The sequence below is a fragment of the Urtica dioica genome, chromosome 1, assembly GCF_054948205.1.
Source record: "Urtica dioica subsp. dioica isolate 48M chromosome 1, U.dioica_male_clone48M_v1_H2, whole genome shotgun sequence".
In the NCBI taxonomy this organism is placed as follows: Eukaryota; Viridiplantae; Streptophyta; class Magnoliopsida; order Rosales; family Urticaceae; genus Urtica; species Urtica dioica.
In genome coordinates this window covers 6,501,859-6,521,598 of record NC_142756.1, presented here as the reverse complement: position 1 = coordinate 6,521,598, position 19,740 = coordinate 6,501,859, and the positions used below count along the sequence as shown (strand labels likewise).

At 42.0% G+C, this 19,740-nt stretch overlaps 3 protein-coding genes across 3 annotated transcripts; 2 read left to right on the top strand and 1 right to left on the bottom strand.

Moving 5' to 3' along the window:
* The first annotated feature begins 6,793 nt into the window (after positions 1-6,793).
* On the top strand, positions 6,794-8,484 carry LOC149406813 (calmodulin-binding protein-like protein). The gene is made up of 2 exons (XM_089608961.1): positions 6,794-7,466; positions 7,546-8,484. Exons 1-2 carry the CDS (start codon positions 6,873-6,875, stop codon positions 8,275-8,277), a joined length of 1,326 nt encoding a protein of 441 aa, XP_089465087.1. The 5' UTR covers positions 6,794-6,872; the 3' UTR covers positions 8,278-8,484.
* A 139-nt stretch (positions 8,485-8,623) lies between these two features.
* Positions 8,624-10,912, top strand: LOC149406812 (Tetratricopeptide repeat (TPR)-like superfamily protein). Its single transcript, XM_089610432.1, has one exon. The coding sequence runs from the start codon at positions 8,690-8,692 to the stop codon at positions 10,709-10,711; it is 2,022 nt and encodes a 673-aa protein (XP_089466558.1). The 5' UTR covers positions 8,624-8,689; the 3' UTR covers positions 10,712-10,912.
* Positions 10,913-17,499: 6,587 nt separating this feature from the next.
* LOC149406811 (uncharacterized) lies at positions 17,500-18,702 on the bottom strand. Its single transcript, XM_089617776.1, has 5 exons — positions 18,518-18,702; positions 18,432-18,462; positions 18,173-18,238; positions 17,853-17,990; positions 17,500-17,612 (listed from the first exon to the last, which is right to left on the bottom strand). The coding sequence occupies exons 1-5, from the start codon at positions 18,700-18,702 to the stop codon at positions 17,562-17,564; spliced, it is 471 nt and encodes a 156-aa protein (XP_089473902.1). The 3' UTR covers positions 17,500-17,561.
* Positions 18,703-19,740: the final 1,038 nt, after the last annotated feature.

Sequence of the window (19,740 nt, the reverse complement as noted above, 5' to 3'; positions counted from 1 at the left end):
ACCCAGACGGACAAAAAATAAAGTACGCCATCCACTTCCAATTCAAAGCTTCGAATAACGAGGCAGAATATGAAGCGTTCCTAGCCAGACTCAGTATGGCTAGAAAGCTCAGCGTGGAAAACCTCAAAATACACTGCGATTTGCTACTCATCGTCAACCAAGTCAAAGGAGAATACCAAGCGAAGGAGGAGAACATGATCGCATAGGTCGAAGAAAGTAAAACATTGACTTGAAGCAATCTCGTGGTATGAAATCGTTCAAGTCTCTCGCAACTCAAACGCTGAAGCAGATGCTCTAGCACGAGTGGCCTCTGGAGCCGACGATGAAAACTTGGAAAAAGTACCCGTCAAAACCCTAAGAAGGAAGAAGTAAATGCTATTGAAGAGAATCTGGAGCCAAACTGGATGACACCGATCATAGACTATCTTCGCAAGGATGCCCTCCCCATTAATCAGGTAGAGGCAAAGAAAGGGAAATATCATGCGCAAAAGTACGTTCTTCGAGAAACCACGCTATATAAGAGAGGATTTTCACAACCGCTCATCCGATGCTTGGACGAGGCTGAGGCGAATTATGTCCCAAGGGAGATCCATGAAGGAATTTGCGGGAACCATTTTGTAGGACACTCTTTGACACTCAAGACACTAAAGCAAGGCTACTTCTGGCCCGCTCTCAAGAAAGTCACATTCGAACTAGCCAGAAAGTATGACAAGTGTCAGAGGTTTTCGTACATCCTAAGACAGCTACCAATGCCGTTGTGCCCCATCCTTGTTGCTCGCCCATTTGCCAAGTGGGAGGTGGACATAATCGAAAAACTTCCAATGGCGTCAGGTCAACGAGTCTACGCAATCGAGGCAATTGATTACTTTACAAAGTGGGTGGAAGCGGAACCTCTAGCCAAGATCATCAAAGCCAACTACTAATTGCATGTGACGGTCGATCATCTGTCGCCACGGCATTCCCGCCTCAATAATCACTGACAACGGCTGCCAGTTCGACAATAAAAAAGTCAGGGAGATATGCGATCAGTTGAAAATCAGCAAGACCTTCTCGTCACCACGTCACCCGCAGGCGAACGGCCAAGTTGAAGTGGTAAAAAAAAATCAAGGAGACATTGAAAAAGAAACTAGAAGAGAAGAAAGGCGCATGGGCGGACGAGCTTCCCCTCGTCCTCTGGGCGTATCGAATGACGACCTGAACCCCGACGGGTGAGACCCCGTTCTCCCTTAGCTATGGAGTTGAAGCAGTTATTCCCGTTGAGATCGGAATTCCATCTTTCCGAATGGAAACCTTCGACGAGGAAAAAACAACAACGAGGCACTCCGAGTGGAGTTGGACGTGACTGAAGAAAGAAGTGCCGGAGCATTCACCCGCATGGCCGCCCAAAAGAGAATCGTTGAGAAACACTACAACTCGAAAGTCAAGGCTTGGCGCTTTGCTGAAGGAAGCCTCGTCTTACGGAGGGTATTCCAAAACACTCAAGTTCATGGAGCAGGAGTGCTGGGCCGAATTGGGAAGGACCATACAGGGTTCGGCAAGTAGTGCGCAATGGCATATATCACCTCGAAGAGATGGACAGAACATAAATAAAGCACCCATAGAATGCGGAGCACCTCCGCCAATATTTTTAGTAGGTTGCAGCGTCAAATTGCATACTTTTAGGCAAACTGGCAAGCATCACCACCATAATACTTAGTCTGTTTTGATATGTTTTATTTCCAAAAGCGGCCATAGAGCCCAAGAATGTAATAAAAAAAAGGGGGAATTAAAGTCAAATTCCACAATTATTTCTCCAAAAAATGACTCATGAATTATCATACAATTTTATAAAATTTCATAAAAACTAGAGGATAAGTAAAAAAAAAAAAAAAAAAAAAAAAACACACACACACACACAAAGAGCTTGTGGCGTCGAGACCTCTCACAAAGAAAAAAAGAGAGCTCGTGACATCAGGACATCTCACAAAAATATATATATATATATATATATATATATATATATATATATATAGAGTTTTCGGCGTCAATACCTCTCACAAAACAATGGAGAGCTCCGGCGTCGAGACCTCTCACAATAAAAATAGAGAACTCGCTGCGTCGAGACCTCAAAAAACAAAAGAATAGAGAACTCGCGGCGTTGAGACCCCTAACAAAAAAAACATGGAGAGCTCGCAGCGTCAAGACCTTTCACAAAAAAAATATAGAACTCACGGCGTCGAGACTTCTTGCAAAAAAAAAATATAGAGAGCTCGCGGCGTCGATACCTCTCACAAAAAAAATATACAGAGAGCTCATGACATCGAAACATAAAAAAAAGGTAGGGAAGGGCCCAACGCTCGAACAAAAAGCATTCTTAAGATCCGGACGAGGTAGCGACTATGGAGCATTCGAACAAACACGTGCGTAAGAAGAGTCTAAAGAAATGTTGAAATTTTCCACACAAGGAGTCCAAAACTCGCGCGGAAGCAAAACAAATATGAGGTTAGAATAGTTTTCTTTTAAAAAAAATAGATAAGTAAATCCAGAGATGCAAAGACGGTTCTCATCACATGATTACACAAAGAAGGCAAATCACAACATAAAAGGAAGAAGTAGAGATTGCATACACGATATGATAACCCATACAACCTATAATGCGAAAAGGGAAACGCCCATTCATAAGAGTTGTTCCCAAAATTGGGGCCTGCAAAAGCACAACGGGTCATAAAGACGCATAACCGACCGCGCCATCAAAAAGAAAAATCCCGACGAATGGCAGTTTGCCCAAATGCACATACAAAAAGGGGCGCTAAAGTCATTAATCCATCACACACAAAAAAAGACTCGAGCTTCTAAGACGAGTCACTATCATCCAAGACAGACAGTCGCTCCGCGCCCTTTGGAGGAGCTTCATTTCACTGAACGACCTCGCTCCGCCTGAATGGCCTCCAGCTCGAGACGCAGACGTTGGAGCTCAGCCCCTTGCTCACACATCTTCGTTGTGTCCTCCTTAGCGCCCCTACTAAGCCTCGCAATCTCAGCCTCGAGAGCCTTCACGCGACCATCGGCATCCACCTGTGCCAAACGATGGGCCTCGGTCGCATGCCCTAAATTCCTCACCAACTCGCAAACATTGCGCTTAGTGGCAACAGAAGCCAGTAGGACTACAAAAAAAAGAGAAAAAAATAATTTATTATGTATATATAATGAGATGACAGGATGATGAACAAGGAAAATATAGAGTCGTGCACCAAGAAAAACCTGTCGGGTTTCTCAGGTCAGGAACTCGACAAGGACAATTGCGGTCATCCGATCCAGCTTAGTCACCTCCGATACATGAGTCGACTCGATGCCACTGATGGCTTTGGGGGCCAGAGGAGTCGACGCCCGAGAACCAGGCAGCGTCGCTACATCAGACAACGAGTAAATAGGCGCTTTTAGCTTCTTCCCAAATTCGGCACGTGAAGAAGCCACTAACGGGACCTCATCGCGCGCTCTTTTTAAACTGGTGACCGTTGCCTTCGGAGTGGACGTGGATGATTTAGTAGTGCGAGAAGATAATCCTACCCCGAAAAGATGCACAGGAAGCCCCGCGACGTAAGGCTGCGACGTCTCCAAGTCAAAGAGAGGGACTGGCAGCGATTGCCCTGCAGAAATCCCCGACCATGTAGTGCCTCGGGTCTCGTGAGCCACCACATCTGCAAAGGGACGCCTAGAGAATTAAAAATTAACTAAATGTTCAAATATACGTATATATATATTCATACATAAACCAAATTGTGATAATAAAAGAAAAAAAAAGGCATAAACTCTTCTGCTAATACCATCAAGCTCTGCCAAGGATGGGAAAGAGCGCATGGATGGCGGTGAAATTTCGCCATGTGGAAGATAAGGGAACCACCCAACCTCTGCCCACAACTTGTCGTCAAGGAACAAGCTGGCCTCGCGATCGCTAAGAGGTATTCCCTCAATAAAAGAAGCAAACTCAGATCGCTGATCAAGGGGTTTTGGACAGTCAACCGACGTACAGAAAGCAAGAGGAATACTCCCAAAATATTCGACGCGCGTGTAGAAGAACTCGTTGATCCACTCGCGCCATGTACCGGGTAGTTTATCAAGCACCTTTTTTGATGTGTTGTTACGAAGAAAGAACGACCCCTTTGTTCTATAATTCGGAATCATAACACACAAACTTAGAAATTCGCTGATCGTCATTCCACGGTGTTTCTCCCGATACCACATAATATAACAAGCAACCATAATCCAATAGCTTCTCGGATTTAGTTGACCAGGTGGTAACTTAATCTTCTCGAGCAAATTGCATATGAAGGGATGTGGGTGGAGTCTCAACCCGTACTTAAGACTCTCTGCGTAGACGGTTGTATAGCCTTCGGGTGGCTGGCTGGAAAGATAATCGGCAGTGAGAACAATGATGGAAATTTCTGGCAAGATCCCGTACTTCTCACGTAGGAACCTAACTCTATCTTCCGTCGTCAAGCTCACCGCGTCAAGGCCGGTGAAATCCCCGCCTCCTGACCATCTTGGCCTGAACCGCGACCGCCTTGGGGGTTCGACTGTGAACGAATTGGCTCGGTAAGACTCAACCTCTTCCTCAGAAGATTCTGTCGTAACAGCCCTTTTATCATCATCAAGATTTACCTCAGGATATGGGGAGCTCACCTTGCCGCCCACCGAGGAGAGGATGTCGGAACCATCGCCATTGTCTTCTGGAATCTGATATGCCTGAGTCTCACCTCAGACCGAATGACAAAACGCTTCGAGCAACAACGGCGTCTTCTTCCCACTCGCCGGCGAACAACAACGAAGCTCGCCCGCTGGAATCTCTCCGCCCTCTGATACGAGCGACGAGAACACGTTCGACGGAACATCTTCGTTGCCCTCTGCCAAGATCAACGAAGGCCCACCAATGACCGAAACTCGATCGGAACCTATCTCGCCGCCCACTGGCGCCGGCAAAAACCCGCTCGTTGGTGCTGCAAAGTCCGCCAGCGTTGACGAGGACCCATTCGCGCAGAGAAACGGCGTCGAAATAAAGCAAGTCTCGCTCACCAAACACTGGACAACGTTCACCGTGACCCCATCTTCATTCGCAGAACCTACCACGGAGCCTCTCACGGCCAAGGAGATAAAGATGACTCGCCATAGGCCACAGATCGATCGACAATCTGTCTCCCATCAAAAAGAATGACCCGACGCATACGAGGCTTGTCTCCCTCCGAGGATCACATCGAGAATGCATCGAGGCCGTCGTCACTGAAGCTTTTAGGCGGGTCTATGGAATCCATGTCTCTACCAAAAGCACCTGGAAAGCCATCAAAAGCCCAAGATCCACCAAAATTGGAAGTATTAAAAGCTCCATTAAAGTCAAGTGGGACCGCTAGGTCGTCGGGATCACGCGGTGAATCAGGCCCACCATTGATTACGTTATTAAGTGTCGTCAGAGGATTACAGAAGAAAAGCCAAATAAAATTATAGAAGGGGAAAAGAAGCTGGAGGCGAAATAGAAAGAGAAATTTCATTTTCTAGACCCAAAAGTTATGATAATATCCCAATTAGACCCGCTAGTTAAAAAATATCCAAAATTGGACTTTTGTACCAATTTTGGACGAAAATACCCTTAATTCAAAATAAACCTTCTCTCCATCTCTTTCCATCTCTTTCATTCTCACTCTCACTTTCTCTCCACACCAAAGTACACCAAATCCGACGTGAGCCTCATTCCGACGCCCAACCACACCAAATCCGACGAGTTCCAACGCCCACCACACCAAATCCGATCGAAACCACCATAAATCCGACCTCCACCAAGGTTTCAAGCTCTCTCAAACTTCCATACCTCAAAATGACAAAAAAAAAGTTAGTTTTATTATTATTTTTTTTTTTTTATGGTTTAATTAGTGTAGGATTGATAGGATACAAGATTTGAGTGGTTGTTAGTTATTTTAGGTTGATTTGAAGATTTGGAGGTGATTTTTTTTTTTTTTTTTTTAAATCTTGGAATTTCCGATGAAGATCATCGGAATCCATCGGATTCGGTCGGATCCGACCGAATCCGATGGATTCCGATGGTCTTCATCGGAAATTTTCGATGGATTCCGACGGGATCCGATGGATTCCGACACGTTCCGACGAGTTCCGATGGATTCCGACACGTTCTGACGAGTTTCCGACATGTTTGAATTTTTTTTTAAAATAATTTAAGATAAATAGAAAGAGTTTTTATTTTTATTTTTTATTTATGAACAAAATATACTAATAAAATATACTAATAATTAGTTGTTTTTTCAAATTAATGATTAGTTTTTTTTAATTATGAACAACATAATTAGTTTTTTTTTTCTAATTAATGATTAGTTGTTTTTTTTATTATGAACAACATTACTAATATTTTTTTTTTTGTAACTAGTTTTTTTTAATTATGAACAACATACTAATAATTAGTTTTTTTTAATTATGAACAACATAATTAGTTGTTTTTTTTTCTAATTAATGATTAATTGTTTTTTTTTATTATGAACAACATACTAATAAGTAGAGAATGAATTTTGTTTAATAGTGTTATATGGGCTTTTAAGGGTATTTTTGTTCAAAATTGATACAAAAGTCTAATTTTGGATATTTTTTAACTAACGAGTCTAATTGAGATATTTCCATAACTTTTGGGCTAGAAAATGAAATTTCTCAATAGAAAACAAGAAGAGTGAGCGAGAAGCAAATGATGTATATAAATCATCAAGTAGAAACCACCTTTAAAAATAATTGTAAAGATTTATTGCAGTTTAATTTAATTGTAAAAACTGAATAGAGAAAACAAAAAAACAATTTAAAGCTCTCTATCTCTCACTGCTCGAGCTTTTGCTTTTTATCCTCCAATGGCGGGTCATCACCACCACAACCATCGCTCAAACCATCCAACGAACTGTTGTAGCTCATCTCTTGGCCATGGCTGTTCCTTCAACTGTGACTCACTTTACCAACAAACCCTTCTTCACTGTCACCCACCGCCATTGCCAATCGTAGATCCGCTTCTCGAATCCCTCGCCGCTCACAAGCTCTACGCCCAAACTCGCCAATTTCAGGCCCTTCAAAACCCCAACGATCGATTCCACGTCCAACAGCAGCGAAAAGAGGATCAACGGTCGACCGATCTTCTGATCTCGTCCCTCGTCTCGCGAATCGAAACCCTAGAGGCCACGGTCGGCCATTCTTCTCGTCGGAGCCAGCCTCGCGAAGCATATAGTCGCCGGCGGAGATCTCTCCGGGAAGTCGCGGCTCAGACGATTCAGACGCATTTCAGAGCATTTCTGGTTCGGAGGTCTCGAACCCTAGGTCAGCTGAGAGAACTTGCGGTCGTCAAGTCCAGTTACGGATCCCTCAGATTGTCGATTTCCGACAAAAGGAACGCCGATTTGTACGGTATAGCTCGAAAAGTTGTGGATCTGCTTGTGAAGCTCGATTCTATTCAGGTAATTAAAAAATATAGCCATTAGATATTTGTGTATATTCTTTTCTTATCATTATTATTATTTATTTGTGTGTTTTTAGGGAGATGACTCTATGGTTAAAGATGGGAAAAGGTCTATAAGCAAAGATTTGGTTAGGTTTCTGGAGTTTGTTGAAGGGCTTTCTGTGAAAAGGCGTGAACTTTTACTTCAGTTAAAAGCAAGGGAGACCAGTGTGAGGTTTGGTCAAAACGGTGGCAAACGCAGAGTCACTTTTAATAGAAAAAAGAGCAGCGCTTCGGATTCGGACTCCAATGGGAGAGAAATTATCGGGAAATTGAAAGAGAGGGTCGAGAAGATCCACGGGTACACTAGGGTCTGTCGGAACGACGACGAAGATGTGGTGCTCGAAGGGTTTCAACATGTAAATGACGAAGAAGATGATGATGATGATGGTAATGGAGGGAATGATTATGACGAGGAGATCGAAGAAGAGGAAGAAAAGCCAAATCAGATGAAGAAGAAAAGCGTGAGCTTTGCGGAGAATAGAAATGTGCTGAAGCTTCTCAACGAAGATACTCATTGCTTGGACGGCGATAGTATGACTTCGAGCGATGATCGGAGCCAAGATGTGGAAGAGATCAAGGTTTTCTCCATCGGGAATGAGGATGAGAACGCTGTCGACGACAACGAGGCATCGTCTCTCTCTAGAAGAGAAGGTCTTTACGAGATAAGAGGCCGTTGCGAAGGCAAAGATGGAGACTTTTTGTTCTCTGCTCCTCTTCCCGTAAGAATGGAGGAAAAAGCCGAGTTTTCGAAGACGAGAAGGTCATAGTAAGTTGGTGTTGTGATGGTAGAGATTAGTTAGCTTTCACTTCATTAGATTCGAATGTGTTTGGACTTTGGAGTTTGGACTGATCTTTTAAGAGCTGAGTTAGGTTTGTTTGGTTTTTATTTGCTTTCAGTTTTTTTGTAAGAGTCCAGCATTTGTCTATGGAAGTTGTGATTTTGTCTCTCCTTTAAAGTTAGAGATTTTTGGTTCTCAGGTACTCCAATTTCATGATGAGAGATCTTGCATTGTTAAATAAAAAAAAACTTGTTGGCAATTAATTAAATGTACTATGAATCTTCATATATGCCCGAGACAATTCACTATTTATTTGACCTTAGAAGAGAGAGAGAGAGATAAACTTGTTTTTGGATCTTAATAAATTCTAATAATGAAGTAATGAACATGTCCTTGATCAATGAGGTCTTCTTCTTCTTCACGGTCTCTACCGAGAGCCAAACACTACGTAACGAAACAAATCCTGAACGACTTGAAATCCACGCAGTCCATCGCAGGAACAAAGCAAATTCACGCCCATATCTTCACTTCCGGCTTAAGCTCCTCTCGCCTCAGCTCAAACCTCAGTCGCTCCTATGCTCTCGCCGGTCACATCAGCTACGCACGCAAGCTGTTCGATGAATTGCCTGACAGAAGCTCGGCGCTTATCAGCGCCGTTATGAGGATGTACGTACAAAAGAGTCTTCCCCACGAAGCTCTCAAAGTGTTCTCTGACATGGTCAACGAAGGACAAAGCAAGCCCGACGACTATACCTTCCCGTTTTCCCTCAAGGCCTGCGGCCAGCTGGGGAATCCCGGCGCTGGCGTTGGCGCCGCGGTACATTGCCGGACTTTAACAGCCGGTTGTGACGTGGACGCGTTTGTGAGAAACTCTCTGCTTTTGATGTACATGAACTTCGGCGATGTGAAGTCTGCGCGGAAGGTGTTCGATGAAATGCCGGAGAGAGGCGTGGTTTCGTGGAATACGATGATCCATGGGTGCTTTCGAAACGGCATGGCAGACGAGTCAGTGAGGCTGTTCGAGAGAATGACGGCGGAGCCGGACAGCGCCACCGCCGTCGCGGCACTCCCGGCGTGTGGGCTCACCGGAAACCTAAAGGCCGGGAGAGAAATCCACGCCCTGATCGAGGAGAAAGGCTTAGGGAAGAAGAACGTGAAGGTGTACAACGCGCTGATCGACATGTACGCCCGGTGCGGCGAGGCGAGGGAGGCCCGGGCGGTGTTCGACCGGATACCGGAGGCCGAGAGGGACGTGGTGGCGTGGACGAGCATGATCAACGGGCACGTCATGAACGGCGAAGAAGCCGCTGCGATCGAGCTCTCCGGCGCGATGCAGCGCTGCGGCGTGAACCCCAACTCCGTGACCATGTCTCTCCTCCTCTCGGCGTGCGGGAGCCCCGAGCTCCTCCGGCCCGGGCGGCGCCTCCACTGCCTTGCCCTCCGTCTTTGCCTCTCGGGAGACGTCTATGTCCAGACCGCCCTGGTCGACATGTACGCCAACTGCGACTCCATGACGCAGAGCCTCCGCGCCTTCGACGCGGCGGGCTCGAGGCCCAAGGCGCCAGTCTGGAGCGCGGTCATAGCCGGGTGCAGCCGCAACGGGCTGGCCCGCGAGGCGGTCTCGCTCTTCCGGCGCATGCTGAGGGAGTCGGTGGGCCCGCCGACGGACGCGACGCTGGGCGGGCTCGTGCAGTCGTACGGCGCCCTGGCGGACGCGGGGCAGGCGTCGGGCCTGCACGGGTACCTCGTGAGGACCGGGATCGTCTCCACCGTCGAGATCGCCACGGGGCTGATCGACGCCTACTCGAAGAGCGGAAGCTCGGAGAGCGCGAGGAGGCTCTTCGAGGAGATTCCCGAGGCGAGGCGGGACGTCTTCGCGTGGGGCGCGATGATCGCGTGCCTCGGGCGGCACGGGGACGGGCCCGCGGCGGTGCGGCTCTACGACCGGATGGCGGGGTCGGGCGTGGGCCCCAACGAGGTGACCCTCACCTCGGCCCTCCACGCGTGCAGCCACTCGGGGCTGGTGGACGAGGGGGTGCGCCTCTTCTCCGACGCGCGCGCGGGCGGGAGATTGCGCCTCTCGCCCGGCCACTACACCTGCGTGGTCGACCTGCTGGGCCGGGCTCAGCGGCTCCGTGAGGCCCACGAGCTCGCGCGGGCCGTGGAGGCGGGGCCCACGGTGTGGGGGGCGCTGCTTGGGGCGTGTGCGACCCACGGTGACGTGGCACTCGGGGAGGCGGCGGCGCGGCGGCTCTTCGAGCTCGAGCCCGGCAACACCGGAAACTACGTGCTCATGGCCGCCATCTACGCCAAGGTGGGCCGCTGGGACGATGCCGAGAGGCTGCGCCAGATCATGGACGAGATCGGCCTCAGGAAATCCCCAGCTCACAGCGTGGTTCAGGTGCGAAACAATTTCAACTAATTAATCACTTACATTTTTTTTTTTTATTGAACTTTTTCATTCTGTATACCTTGTTACAAGTCATATTCCCATTTGGGCATCAATATGTAAATGCCCCGCTGTATTAGATATAGATTTGTCTATATCCCTTTACACTTTGACCTCATACATTTCTTTTGTTTTCTGGGGGTGTACACACTATCAACAATAAAAGAGAGTAATTCACAGTAATTTACTAAAATCCTGTACTAGTGTGATATTGAGTGGTAAATTGACCTCTTTAGCTTTAAAAAGGAAATAACAGAAAAGGCACCAAACGTCACACAAAGTGTCTCAGTTTTTAAAGAAAAAGAAGGTAGGGATGGATGTCTAAATCAAAAGAATATATATATATATATATATATATATATACGAGTATAGAAAGAAAAAAATAATAAATAAATATATGTGCATATAGCAGTAATGATGATATGAAAACCAACCTATATGTAATATAATATAACATAAATATAAGTCCATATGCAATTGCAAAAAGCGGCGTAGGCACCACTTGTAAATGCATATGTACGTGCAGTGACGGAGCCAGAAAAGACCATCAGAGGGGCTAATTTGAAAAAAAAAATTCAGGGGGGCTTGATTGTAAAAAATTTATAAAAATTAGGCCAAAAATATAAATTTTCAAGGGATTTTTAAAATAGGCAAAAAGTGCAAAAAAAAAAATTTGAGGGGGGGCTTAAGCCCCCCCTGGCCTTAGCTGGTTCCGTCACTGTCAGTACGTGTACATATGTTTTTTTTTTTTGAAAAACCAGCCTCCTTCGTCCTCACTCTCGTTCCTGGGAAACATATGTAAAGAAATGTACGTGTACATATGTTACATATGTACGTATATATATATCACACGTATGTTACATATGTTACATATGTAAAGAAATGTACGTGTACATATGTAAACCAGCCTCCACTTGTAACATATGTACGTGTACACAGGTTACATGTTGTAACTAAGATACTCACGCTGGGTTTGTAAAGTAAATGCATATGCACGTGTACATATGTTACATGTTGTAACTAAGATACTCACGCTGGATTTGTAAAGAAATGTATATGTATATTGTATATAAATATAATAAATAACTAAAAATAAGGGGAAAAGAGACAAAAGTTTAATGCTCGACACATCGAGCGTAAAACTGGGGGGTGTCGTGACGGTGTCTTTTTTGCAGGAAAAATAACGTTTTAAAATTGCATAAAACGACGTCGCAGTACAAAAGGATAATTCAGTCAAACGTGCCAAAAAATATTGTCGACTAAAATCGGGGACCAAGCGACAAACGACAAGCGAATTGATAGAAAGCGACAAGCGAATTAACGGCAAGCGACAAGCGACAAGCGAATTAACGGCAAGCGACGAGTGACAAACGAATTAACGGCAAGCGACAAGCGACAAGCGAATTAACAGCAAACGAAGCAAATTAACGACAAGCGAATTTGTAAAAAGCGACAAGCAAATTTGGGACAAGCGACAAACGAATTTGTAACAAGCGACAAGTGAATTTGGGACAAGCGACAAGCGAATTTGTAACAAGCGACAAGCGAATTTGAGACAAGCGACAAACGGATTTGCGACAAGCGAATTTGCGACAAGCGGCATGTTTTCCCTATAAATAGCTCACTCACACAAATCAAAATTCAATTCACTCTCAACTCAAAATCCTCTGAACTCTCATTTTTCTCTCAACCCCGAAATTCTCCCAACCCATAAACGAAGATCAAGGACCCAATTGTTCTTCGAGAAAAAGAAATACAATGAGTGAAACCTGACTACCCAACATAGAGAATAAAGGAAAGACGATAACAACAAAGAAGGCAACCAGAAGACATCTACCAATTTCAGAAGCTCTCAAGAGAATAAAGAGTTTTCACCACCCTCTCAAAAATTCAAGAAATACGACCCCGATAACACAGGATCAAGACACGTCGTAAGCTCGCACCTCGACACGTGTCTCATAAATGTTATCCGAGAAATCGCATTAACACATATAGTCATTGATTTCTTTGTCCTTATTACTCATTTACAGAGACAGAACCAAAAAGTTAAAGTTGGGAGGCTAATATACAAAAAAAGAAGTTCGGAAAAGCTAAATTTATAAATTTTTAGAGTAAAAAAATAATAAATAAAAAATAAAAAACTCGCAAAAAATGTACAAAAAATTGTTAATTAAAAATACGGTGAATATACATATATCAATTTCTATTTAGAAACACTGCGTGTGTGTGTGTGTATATATATATATATATATATATATATATATATATATATATATATATATATATATATATATATATCAGTTTTCTATTTAATAACACAGTTAAATTCAATTAAATATTTTAATATCAATTAGCTTTTTTTTTTCTTTCTAAAAAATAGGAATAAAATATTCTTTGATAATTCTTATTTAGGGGAATTGACACACATAATACCATATGAATGTCTCTTACCAAATATAGCCCAAAATGAAAAATTTGACACAAGTAGTACTTTTGGTAGGTGAGAGAAATTAATTTTTCCCCATCTACCCTCACCCCTACCCTCCCTCATTTAGTTACGTTTTTTTTTTTTTTTCTGCTGAGAACATAACCCAGGAGAAGAAGAAAAGAAAACAAAAAAGGAAAGAAAAAAATCGCGCGTCTTCAAGGACACCGGCGAACTCAACTCAAACTCGCGCGCGCTCCGCCGAGGAAAAGAGCCGCCGCGCGTCTTCAAGGACACCGGCTGAGAAGAGCTCGCCGGAGAAGAAGGAGAGAGAGACGGCGACGGAGAAGGTAATCTCGATTTTTAATTTCTCTTCCTCTATGGTTCGGATTTGAGGAAAAATGAAATTAGGGTTTTGAATTGGGATTTTCTGATTTCGTGGGTATGAGTTTGAGAGTTTGATTTCGATGATGACATAAATGAGTTTTTGATTTATGTTCGTGTTTGATGCCTTGTTTATTGGTTGGGCTCGGATTCTATTTGGTTATGAAATTGTTTCTTATGGCCGAGTGTAATTTTGGCATTTTGACGTTGTTGATGTTCTGGTTGTTTTCATATATCGGATCTGAATTGTTTTCATCGTTGAAATTTCAATGAGTTCGAGCTTCGTTTAGACCTGGAAAAAAAAGGTTGATTTTGTTTTACTTTCTACCTATTGTTGTGGTTTTCGCTTCAGCGAGTGAATGAAGCGAAAACTAGCTCAGCAGAAATCAACGTACAGATGGAAGAGAAAGCTTTTGGCTGTGGTATTGCTAGGTTTTTGCTTCGGAAGCTTATGGCTGACTCAGACTCGGTACAGTCAAATTATGACTCTCTCTTCTCTGCGAGCTCCGAAACCAAAGATCGCGTTCTTGTTCATTGCTCGGAATCGGCTTCCATTGGACATAGTTTGGGATGTTTTCTTTCAGGTTCACATTTTGTTTTCTAAAAATTCATTTTCTTCTTTTGATTTATTTTTAGTAGTGTGGATTTAGTTCTGAGTTTCTATTTCAGTTTCGTTTCTGTTTATAGAAATTATGAAAGGAAAAAAAAAAGAAAGAAGAAAAAAGAAGCAAACATTATGGTGAATTAAATCAAATTCCAAAGTTTCCAAAAGTAATACAATTTCTTCGACATATCCAATTAAAGTCGGAGCTAATTATAAAGATAATTTGTGTGTCTGATTTTGGTTAAACTTTGCTTTCTTATACAATGCTTGTTAACGAAGCAAATTCTTATTGTTATTTTACTATATTTTCCAGAGAGGTGAAGATAAGTTCTCAGTTTATGTACATTCAAGGCCTGGGTTTTTGTTCAACAGAGCGACCGCGAGATCAATTCATTTCCTGAATCGTCAAGTCAATGATAGCATACAGGTTCTGCTTCTTAATCTAAATTTGTATAATTCCCAAGCTTAACTAGTCCCTTAATTATAATTTTATTACCAATTCAGCATATAATTATAATCATTATATATTCACGAGATCATAGTTTCAATTATTATAAAAGTTGCTTAGGACCAAGCCGAGGGTGGGCCGAGTAGGAAAGGTCTTCGGTTTTTGTTCGGAGACTCGCAAAGTCTCGGTTTAGTGTTTAGTATTAACTTATTATGATATAGTTGAACATTTAAAATAAACGACTTACTATTAAACAGCCTCCAAATATTCTTACCATTGCATTGAAACGATTTCAAGTTTAAGCTTCACCCTCTTTTTTGTGTGTTTTTGTGTGTGTGTGTGTGTTTTTTTTTTTTTTAATTCACTGTCATAACATCTTGCATTGTATCATAAAATATAACCATAGATCTGTGGGACAATATTTTGAGGAGCATTGGGTTTTGTCCGCGTGCGATCTAGTTTGTATTTTGCTTCGTTCTAGATGAAGCTTCCCCTCTTTTTATAAACTTTTTCGATTTCTTTTGAGAAAAAGGTATTCAGCAATGTAGTTAAATTTTGACACTCTATATCAGGGTATCTACTCTATAAATTTTGTCACGAAGTAAATCCAGTTTGTGACACTTCCAGGTTTTTCCAGGGTGTCACGAACTGGATTCACTTCGTGACACTAGTGTCACGAACGGGATTCACTTCGTGACACTAGTGTTACGAACGGGATTCACTTCGTGACACTAGTGTCACGAACTGGATGTTTTTCCATGTTAATAACCGTTTTTTAATACTCATATCTAATATTTTTCCATATTTCCTCCATATCTGACACAATTGTCACGAAATGCATCCAGTTCGTTACACAATTGTCACGAAATGCATTCAGTTCGTGACACAATTGTCACGAACTGCATCGTGTCACATGTGTCACGAACTGGATGCATTTCGTGACAATTGTGACACGAATTAAATGTGTTTTTTATATTAGCAACCTTGTTTAAAGACTATGATCTAATGTGACCAATTTTATACAGATATGGAGGAAATATGTCTATATGCTAAGCATAGCGGGAAGTGGGTACAACCAGGCGTGTACCAAGAGGGTGGTACTCTTACACTTCTACTGCCTATCAACTTGAATTACCAAAGCTTGATGCAAACCAGGAGTTTTGGGCTACGTTAAGCTTAATGCAACTTCGACGAGGGGGTCCCACTTTAATCGCCGCTCTGGAGGAAAAAAATTTGGAGTCAAACCAAAGACATTCTTAGACTAGCTTTTAGTGTAAGATAAAATTAGGGTATGTTTTTGTATTAGTCTTCTACATACATTGTATCATTCAAGGAGTTATTCAAGTAAATAGGGCATGTTTTTGATTTGTTATGATTTTTTTATATCTCATGACCCACTGTGTTGATAAAAATTTGGTCTTGGGTTATGGATTTATGGTGTTGCTATACAATATGTGTTGGTCCATCACATAATAGTAGAATTTTGTGACAGATGTGTCACGGACCAATGTATTTCGTGACACATCTGTCACGAACCAATGTAATCATAGGGCCGACCTTCTGTAATCACTTAAAAAAAGGATTTACGTGATTTTAGCTTTTAAAGTCCATATTATGCAACAAATACCCAAATGCCCAACTTGACAGACACCATTGTCAATTGACGAAGAATACTATGCAACCAAATACTCAACTTTTATGGTGGAATTCAACAACAAAAAATCATCAATAAATCACATACCCAATTCAACAGAACCACTTTATTCTCACATAATTCTCGTCAAGTAAAAAAAACAAATGCATTGAAGCTCGCATATATAACAACACTCTAGACTTAACAGTTACATACCAAATCACACACCCAATTCAACAAACTACATTTCCTTCACAGAGAAAGAATCAAGAAAGAATAGATTCATCATCAACAATGGCGTTCAAGAACCATTCTTTCTTCTTCTTCCTCATCTTCTTCTTCTCATTTTCTTCTTAGCGCCAAAGATCGTATCTTTCATGGGTATCATAAACACCCAATCCAGTTCATGACAATTGTGTCACAAATACTCGTTCAGACTGAATCTAGGTGTATGATGTCACGAATACTCGTATTAGATATGTCCAAACACCATTTCTGCCATACATATATACGTTCACTCGTATTAGATATGAGTATTAAAAAATGGTTATTAACATGGAAAAACATCCAGTTCGTGACACTAGTGTCACGAAGTGAATCCAGTTCGTGACACTAGTGTCACGAAGTGAATCCAGTTCGTGACACCCTGGAAAAACCTGGAAGTGTCACAAACTGGATTCACTTCGTGACACCCTGGAAAAATCGGGAAGTGTCACGAACTGGATCCACTTCGTGACACTAGTGTCACGAACTGGATTCACTTCGTGACACTAGTGTCACGAGCTGGATTCACTTCGTGACACTAGTGTCACGAACTGGATTCACTTCGCGAACTGGATGTTTTTCCAACCGTGCGTGTTCCTAGGACTTTTTCGAACACTTTTTGAGGCCTCCTTAACCTTGGTTTCGTTCAGCTTCGTCATTGAAGATAAAACCTAAAAAAATCAAGTCAAAAGAACCATAACATGTGACAAACACTAAGATATGTCTACAAACATCTCCAATACATAAATCAGATTCTAATAGTAACTAACAACACTCAGATTCTAATCTAAATCAACAAGCAGATTCTAATATGTCTACAAGTTAAGTTCATTATCATCCCCAACAGATATTAAACAAATTAGAGAAGTTGAATGAAGTATCTTCTTTAGGACATAGCTTATAGATAGTATAAACAATAAAAATAATACCGACTGCATATCTCGTACCTCTTGTTGACCCGTTTGCTTCTTTTACCCTTTCTCGACTTCGTTTTTCTTCTTCTCCTCCGGTTTCTTGCTCTTCTTGGCGTCATCGTCCTGCTTCTTCTTGTCGTCCTTGTCCTGCTTATTTTTCTTGTCGGTCTCGTCCTTTTTCTTGTCGTCCAAGACCAAAAGACTTCAATAATTCAAGGAATAATTTATGCAATAACACACAAATACACAAACATTGGACGAGCTTGGTAACCTCTTCTTTCAAGAACAATAAACAAGGCATCAAACACGAACATAAATCAAAAACTCATTTATGTCATCATCGAAATTAATAACAATTCATATGCTTATTTGAGTTCAACCATAAAATAATAATTCATGACAATTCAATAATTGAGTTCAAACATCAAATTAATGGAGGTACCTCTTGAACCCCCTGTGTCCCTAACAACTCGTACTCTTCCATAGCCTCATCATTCATTTGGACTTCCAAACTGAGAGGGGAATCTTCATCACCCCAAGGTTGATGACCTTGTGTGTTTTCCACAGCAGTGTCGTCCTCCTGGCCATTCAAAATCATTTAGTTCAACATGAGTGTAATCATAATAACGAAATTCAGTGACTCCTTGACACTGTGTCACGGACTGGATTCACTTCGTGACACATCTGTCACGGAGTGAATCCACTCATCTCCGCATTTAAAATTTTAAACAATAAAAATAATACCGACAGCATATCTCGTACCTCTTGTTGACCCGTTTGCTTCTTTTTCCCTTTCTCGACTTCGTTTTTCTTCTTCTCCTCCGGTTTCTTTGAGGTCACCAAAAAAAAACACCAAAAAGCTCTAATCCATTCTCTGAGGTCAGTGTCACAACTTCAAGGTAATTAAATTAATAATATGTGAAAGAAAAAGGCCAAACCATTGCCTCATTGACCCCACTTGGAACCAAAACTCAAATGATTTCAGAAACGGCCAAAAAAATAAACCAAGAGAAAAACTGACCAGCATTGCCTGACAGTGATGTCTATATCTTCTATGATCAAGTGAAATAGAAAACAAAAAATTAAAAAAAAATTAAAATTATCTACCTAGTTGTATCGATTTGTTCATCATCAGATTCCACAGCAGTGGCTTCAAACCCATCGATGTCTCCTCTGTAACTGATTTTGGGCTCTCCTTCAATGGTTACAATGTAAACCTCTGATCTCACTGAACCCACAACAATGGCTAACAATACTATCGCCACACACAATCCAAAACCCAATGCTCTCATTTTTATTTAATTTTTTTCAATGATTTAAGTCTGACACATGAAATCAGAAAATCCCAATTCAAACTCTCAAACTCATACCCACGAAATCAGAAAATCCCAATTCAAAACCCTAATTTCATTTTTCCTCAAATCCGAACCATAGAGGAAGAGAAATTTAAAATCGAGATTACCTTCTCCGTCGCCGTCTCTCTCTCCTTCTTCTCCGGCGAGCTCTTCTCAGCCGGTGTCGTTGAAGACGCGCGGCGGCTCTTTTCCTCGGCGTAGCGCGCGCGAGTTTGAGTTAACAATCGTGCATGTCGGACATAAGAATCGATGAGATACGAATCGCTGGGTATCGGAGTTCTAGCTTTCAAAATCGCTGAGATACGTGCGGCCGATTTTTTTGAGCGAGAAAAAAATGGGGGATCGTGCGAGAGAGAGAGAGAGAAGATGAGGGTTTTTTTTTTTGGGAAAAAGATGAAGAATACCCATGAATGGGTTTCCTGCGTTTAAAAGATTTCTGAGGATATAATAGTCTTTACATAATGGCTTAGGTATTACATGTGTCAATTTTTTGGTTTTGGGCTATATTTGGTAAGGGACATTCATATGGTATTATTTGTGTCAATTCCCCTCTTATTTATTGTTCTTTAAAAATAAAAATCAAATCATTCTAAGTTTTTCTAACTTTTTTGTTTCATAAGTAAATTTTCAATCATTGCGGTTAAAATGTACAACGTAAATCAAAGATGCAATTGCTAGAAGAATATCATAAAGGATACAACATAGAACCCCGCATCTTTGCGCTCGACATATTGGTTTAGTAGAGCTTGGCTTAACTCCATCATCTAAGGTAGTGATTTATCGATAGTAGTTAGTTTGATTTAGCGATAATTTCACACCACTTCTAAGTGAAAATAGTGAGTTCAATCCTCATCGACAACAAATATTCTTCGCTAGAAAAAAAACAAATATTCTTTAAAAAATAGTGGTATCTCTTAGATCTAAATTAGTATTTTGTTTCTCTTATAGTTTTTACCGTTAGGTTGTTAGATATAT